Raw genomic sequence first — 6,643 nt, forward strand, 5'->3', positions numbered from 1 at the left:
TGCAAAAACATGCAGCCATTCAATAGGTTTTACTGCCAAATATTTGACAAATATATAGGCTGGAAATCTACAGCCTGTCATAGCTCACACACACAAAAAAAGAGACATACAGATTATGCATGAAAACATTAACATTGCTCACAGCAGGCAATATGAAGTCTTGACAGTAATTGTCTCAAAGTTTGTTGAAGGCGGTGAATTTGTTTCACAAGCGTATCTTCGATTGCTGTATAAGCAGTGCTTTAAATAGGATTAATTTAGAGATGCACTTCTCGAAGAGCATTTACTATGCTGACAGCGAAAGCACAAACCGCTGTCAGCACACTAAAATCATCTCAGAGAAGTTGCGTCTCTAAAAATGAAGATAAAATCTAGATGACCTCTGTTTGACCTCCCTAATCAACCAGGTGGTTGGTGGGCAACTAGTCAACCAGCCTGACCCATCCCTTTCTGTATATTACCTATTTAAAAAAATAAATAGTATGTGAAAATATGCAGCATTATACAACAATAAATGTATAAAACTTTAGTACACCACATTGTTTTGGCCAACAAATGTAATTGTAATTTATACATTGTAGGAATTTATGACATTTAAGTCACATGTGACAGCCTGCCCTGATGATTAAAAAAAAAAAAACAGCATGCCCCATCCTGACTACTATAAACCACATTTCAAGGGTTAAATCCATGTCTTCAGAAGTGATATGATAAATGTGGTTGAGAAACCGATCAATAATTAAGTCCTTTTTTACTATAAATCTCCACTTCCATTTTCACATTCTTCTTCGTTTGTTTTTGGCGATTCACATTCTGTGCATATCGCCACCTACTGGGCAGGGAGGACAATTTATAGTATAAAAAAACAAAAAAACAATTCTAATTTAAGAGAGCTTTGTACTAGGTGTTTGAAACATAAAATACAATAAAACTTCTAGAGAAAACACATTTGCTTTTGACTGCATATCTTATAGTTACTGAGATATAGCCTGTGTGACAACTAGCCCCAGTCTTCTCTATGCTATTCTGAACATAGCCTATTTTTCTTGCTTATTTTATCTGTTTTCTCTGAGCAGAATTTGCGTCCACGTGGTCTGGAGCTGCAGCAAGGGGAGCTGGGAGATCTGGTTGAACAGGAGATGGCGGCCACATCAGCAGCTGTGGAGTCGGCTGCGGCCAGGATTGAGGTATTTGGATAGTACTCTGCTATCTCTGTGCTATAGAAACAGATGCTTCATTAAGCATAAAGAACTCTGATCAAATCATGATGCTTGAACTCTTGTGTAAAATTTTCCCCTTTCACTCTCAACAGGAAATGCTCAATAAGTCCAGGGCGGTTGATACTGGAATCAAAATGGAAGTCAATGAAAGGTCAGTTCGTGTTGTGAATACAAATAATGTTTTCACAATATGCAGTTTCACACTATAACATACTTAATAGATATTCGTCAGTGGATTTGGGGACTCCCTGGTCAAATGAACACTTAAAGACCCAGCATTTCTCTTTGACCCACCCTGGTGCATATGAGACAGGCCTGAATGTGTTTAAGTGTTGCCCTCTTTCGCTCCCTGCAGGATCTTGGCGTCCTGCACAGATCTCATGCAGGCCATCAGAGTGCTGGTGCTGTCCTCCAAAGACCTGCAGAGGGATATAGTGGAGAGCGGCAGGGTGAGTGAACACTTGTAACAATTTCAGGGAACCTTAGAAGAGGTAGCTTGAATATCTTAATTTTATGTAGCTGTGAGGACAAAGCAGCCTGTTAAGTGGACTAAACCATGATCACAGTGATTACATTTCTACTGTGTTTACAGGGGGCAGCATCTATGAAAGAGTTCTATGCCAAGAACTCTCGATGGACAGAAGGTCTCATTTCTGCTTCCAAGGCTGTGGGCTGGGGTGCCACTATGTTGGTGTAAGTATTTCAGGCTGCTCTAAAATCCGATTGGATGCCAATCGATTGGAGCCACGTTTGAAGCTGTTGTAAAATAGCTAATATTTTGGCAGAAGCCGATACAAAATGGCAAAAGAATTGTGTATTGCAATTTTTTTTATATATTCATAACCCTAATTAATGTGAACATTGTAGTCTTTAATCATATTGCATTGCCGCTAATTTTTTGGTTACTTGGTTAAAAGGTGTGGGAACCCGGGTACAAAGCTGTGAATGGCCCTCTGTAGAAGTGTTTGATGGTTGTATATTGGCTGTTTTTCTGCAGTGATGCAGCTGATCAGGTGGTGCAGGGCAAGGGCAAGTTCGAGGAGCTGATGGTTTGTTCGCACGAGATCGCCGCCAGCACAGCCCAGCTAGTAGCAGCATCTAAGGTGCACCATAAACAAATCACCAGCAACAGTGACAACTAAATTAACCATGTTCATAAAGTGATACAATGGCACCATGTGGTTGTAAACATAACGTTTAGTGCTTTTTATCATCAGGTGAAAGCAGACAAGGACAGTGCAAACCTTACCCGTCTGCGTCAGGCCTCCAAAGGGGTCACCCAGGCAACCGCAGGTGTCGTGGCATCAACCAAGTCCGGCAAGTCTCAGATTGAGGATACAGGTGAGTGCTTGTTAGTTATCTACAGCATATCCTCCTGTTTTTTACCGTTCAAGCCATGGCCTAGGGTTTAGTGCAGGTCTTTCGACACATTAAGTTCCTCTAAATATGACCACATGAGTCTGAGTTCGGCTTGTGATCCCAGTCCCCTCTCACTTTGTAATTTCTTGACCTTGGCAAAAATGCCAAAAAAGTAAAAAAAAAAAAAATGCCCCACTTCACATTTAACTACAGCCATGGAAACTGGTTTATGGTGCACTCCAGAGATACAGACATGAGCAAGAAGCACACATTTCTCTTTCTTTCTTTTTTTTAATTTTTTTTATTTAATGCCACTCTTCTCCGGAGGCAAAGGCATTTAAACAACATTGACCAGTCACATGGAGTCAGTGACATTATGTGTCCTTGACAACTCTCTGAATAAATTTTAGTAATTTTAAAATAGTGATGACAAGTTGGTAGGTTTGGTCTTGGCAAACTAGATCTGCATATGCTTCTGCTGCAGAGCAAGTACAAAGACTTGCTACTGCTAGAATATACACGGACATGCTGCATCAAGCATGTAAGACATACTGCTGCACAATTAGACTTGAATACAATCCCTTTGAATCCCAGATCTAGACAGTGGTGCTGGGGAGGAGGAGGGTTGCAGAGAGAGAACTCTCAAACCACACAATTTTCACACACAACAGTCTCTAGAATTTACTCAGAATGGTGCCAAAAACAAAAAACATCCAGTGAGTGGCAGTTCTGTGGACGGAAATGCCTTGTTGATGAGGTCAACAGAGAATGGCCAGACTGGTTCAAACTGACAAAGTCTACGGTAACTCACTCTGTATAATTGTGGTGAGAAGAATATCATCTCAGAATGCTATTCTTAGATGCAGGTAGCGCTGTGTTGACGGCACGAGGGGGACCTACACAATATTAGGCAGGTGGTTTTAATGTTGTGGCTGATCGGTGTATGTTAGCATGCTAAATACATGCTGGTTGGGAGCACTACATAGTGTAGTTTAGTAACTTGGCTATGTGTAGCACAGTATTTGCTCAACGAAGGGAGCCATCAGTTTCATGTGCGATATCTGCCTGTCCTCATCGTTAGCTCAAGCTCCACTGTTCTTCATAATTGTATCCCCCAAAACTCCATTAGAATATAAACTCTTCTAAATATCAACATAACAAAACATTTTTACTTATATTCATCTTGCACAAAAAACACATAAAATAACACTTAATTTTAACATTTACTCTCCCTATCGAGTTCCTTGCAATGCATGCTGGTAAATGGAAATCCCCTACCTAGTTGCATCAATGTACATTTTCATTTTACAAATTTAAATGGATAGGATAAAACAAAATCAAGTTGTGACAATGTTCTAGAATTGTGTTGCTTTAGTTCATTTTAATTAAGTAAATTGAACAAGCTGCAAAAATCTTTTTTTGAGTGAGTCATTTTCTGTCACTTTTACTTAGCCCAACAATAAAACAGGATAAAGCACTCAAACGAACGTCAAACTCTGTCAGGCTCAACCCAACAAACCCAAAACAATCAATCAATACTAAGGCCGGATTTCCCATTCCGTGAGTGCACAGAACAATTTGCATAAAATAACACTGTTAAAGCAAGAATAACATATCGCACGTGTTAGCTGGGTTATTTTAAAAAGTTAGCTACACCATGGTAAAATGGTCCTGAATTACACCACTAATCACGACCACGAGGAGGTTACCCCATGTGACTCTACCCTCCTTAGCAACCGGGCCAATTTGGTTGCTTAGGAGACCTGGCTGGAGTCACTCAGCACACCCTGGATTCGAACTCGTGACTCCAGGGGTGGTAGTCAGCGTCAATACTCGCTGAGCTACCCAGGCCCCCTGAATTGCAATTTTTAATTACTGAAAACGCTGAAAACTAGTATTGGCTATTTGATGATATAAAATGGCATACGTATGCAAACATCAAACTACTCTGTACTAGGGGTGTAACAGTTCGAATTTTTCATGGTTCGGTCTGTCCGAATTAGCACTGAGTGCCTGCTTAAAAATGGAAGGGAGTGTGTGCAGTTTCGGCTCACCTGCGGCTCTTTCCCTGGGTGATGTCGGCGTAAATGATCAATCATGTATCAATGTATTACTATAACGGCATCTTAATGCCATTAATCAAAGCGCATTATTGACGCTCGTGATAGATTACAGCCGCACAAGGAAACAGGAAGAACTTGCATGCACGTTTTAAAGAAACCTCACACGCATTATTGACAAATATTACCAGTATACAGCACTCGTGTCGAGCGATGTCTGCAAACAGTGCCTGTTTTGTAAATGTGTTTTTTGTTGTAATTGAGTGCAAAAAGAAAACATTCCTAGAAAGGAAAAACACAGGGGGCTTCTCTATCAACGTTTTGTTTTCTCCACTTGCCATTTTCAACTACACACAATGCTTGCAGAACAGTGATGTCATCAAGTTGACCCATGTGAAACACAGGTGGAGCGTATCCATTTACAGATCCATTCAGGTGCATTAGCGGAGGTTGTAACTGTGCCTGTCTGTTTGAAGCTTTGTTTTCTTGACCAAAACTTGTGCTCCAGATGCGTCATTAAACGTGAGGTGAACCAACCGCGGTGCCAATGCTTCCCGAGCCATGGGTGGCGAACCGTACTTGGTACTTGTATCAGTCTTCAAAAAATGGTATTGGTGCATCTCTAGTGAGAATCTAAGCATCTGGGTCTACTCGCTCAAAGCCCTTAGTATACATGATCTGCAAGTGACAAGCATTGCAACCATATTCAGTTTGACTAGATTTTTTTTTTTTTTTTTTAATTTGTACTACAGCGAATGGACTGATGCGGAATTCTCTTGTTTCAGATACTATGGACTTTTCTGCTACAACACTCACTCAGATTAAGAGACAAGAGATGGATGCACAGGTGAGTGTGTCTTAACCTGTCTCTTAACCTATTCTCTCTGTGTAAGCGTCAACAAATCTGACCCTTTAATGTCTCACTCAGGTTCTGGTCTTGGAGCTGGAGACCCGGCTGCAGAAAGAGAGGGAGCGACTTGGTGAATTGAGGAAGAAGCATTACGAGCTCGCTGGTGTGGCAGAGGGCTGGGGAGGGGAAGAGGAAGGTAAGACCACCAACATCACCAACTACACCCAACAACTGTCTGTCAACAGAACCATCAGTTTATTTAGAAGAAAACCTATGCACTCAACTGTATTTACATATGCACACTAATTAACCTCTTCAACTCTGGGGCATTTTTGGGATACCGCCTTCAAGTTTATTTTTTTTGACACTCAAATTTAAAAGCTCACCATTTACACGTACTGTGAACTAATTGCCAAAAAACTTAAAAAATGTTTAATTAAAAATTGAAAGAACTAAAAATAATAATAATTTCCCCCCTAATTTTGTAAGCATGTAGTTCTGGTTCTGTTCACTGCATCTCCCTCCAAAATATCTTATTTTATGCTACTAGTTAGTAGCAAGTACTAGAATTTTTTTTTCCTCTATCACTTTCCATAAAAAAAAAATGCCAATCTTAAATGTAGGTGGCACTCTAATGCATTTTAGCCCTCACATATGTGCTCGTCCATAGACATTCAGGCTAATTTTCAGTTCATGCACCACCCTCAATATTTCATAGAATATCTCAGCCTCTGAGTGGACTAGAAGCTCAATCTAAGTGTTTTTAGCAAGATGATCCTTCCCTTTGCGATGATTTATAACATTTGATCATCAGTAGTCAGTAATATATTTTTCCGATGATTTGTTTAGCATGCTTTTCCTGCTGGATTGCATATTTTGTTCTGGACATCTAAGGTATAACATTGCATTATTCACACAAGCAAGCTCACAGACAAGTAAAAAAAGGGGGGGGGGGGCAGGCCAGTCACGGCATCCTCCACCGTTTTCTCCCGTCAATGTTCTCGGGAAGGCGCGCATGAAAACATGCTCAGCGGGAGACGCTGATGTAAACACAGAAGGTGCGCAACGGTTAAATCCGTCCGTGTAGCGCATGGTGATTGAGTGCTAACCCCCACCCCCTCACAATTTGGAGTTTTGCCTTGGATCTTGAAAAT

The 6,643-nt window shown here is 40.7% G+C and overlaps 1 protein-coding gene across 1 annotated transcript in view; it reads left to right on the plus strand.

Moving 5' to 3' along the window:
* The window catches only part of LOC127422357 (huntingtin-interacting protein 1-like), a 77,040-nt gene extending 70,777 nt beyond the window's left edge, over positions 1 to 6,263 (plus strand). The window contains exons 23-30 of the mRNA XM_051665815.1: positions 1,077 to 1,187; positions 1,313 to 1,371; positions 1,576 to 1,669; positions 1,813 to 1,913; positions 2,218 to 2,323; positions 2,438 to 2,561; positions 5,425 to 5,486; positions 5,568 to 6,263. Coding sequence (XP_051521775.1) covers positions 1,077 to 1,187; positions 1,313 to 1,371; positions 1,576 to 1,669; positions 1,813 to 1,913; positions 2,218 to 2,323; positions 2,438 to 2,561; positions 5,425 to 5,486; positions 5,568 to 5,795 — 885 coding nt within the window. The 3' untranslated portion in view covers positions 5,796 to 6,263. The remainder of the gene's footprint in view (positions 1 to 1,076; positions 1,188 to 1,312; positions 1,372 to 1,575; positions 1,670 to 1,812; positions 1,914 to 2,217; positions 2,324 to 2,437; positions 2,562 to 5,424; positions 5,487 to 5,567) is intronic.
* Positions 6,264 to 6,643: the final 380 nt, after the last annotated feature.

This window comes from Myxocyprinus asiaticus, chromosome 31 (assembly GCF_019703515.2).
Source record: "Myxocyprinus asiaticus isolate MX2 ecotype Aquarium Trade chromosome 31, UBuf_Myxa_2, whole genome shotgun sequence".
Classification (NCBI taxonomy): Eukaryota; Metazoa; Chordata; class Actinopteri; order Cypriniformes; family Catostomidae; genus Myxocyprinus; species Myxocyprinus asiaticus.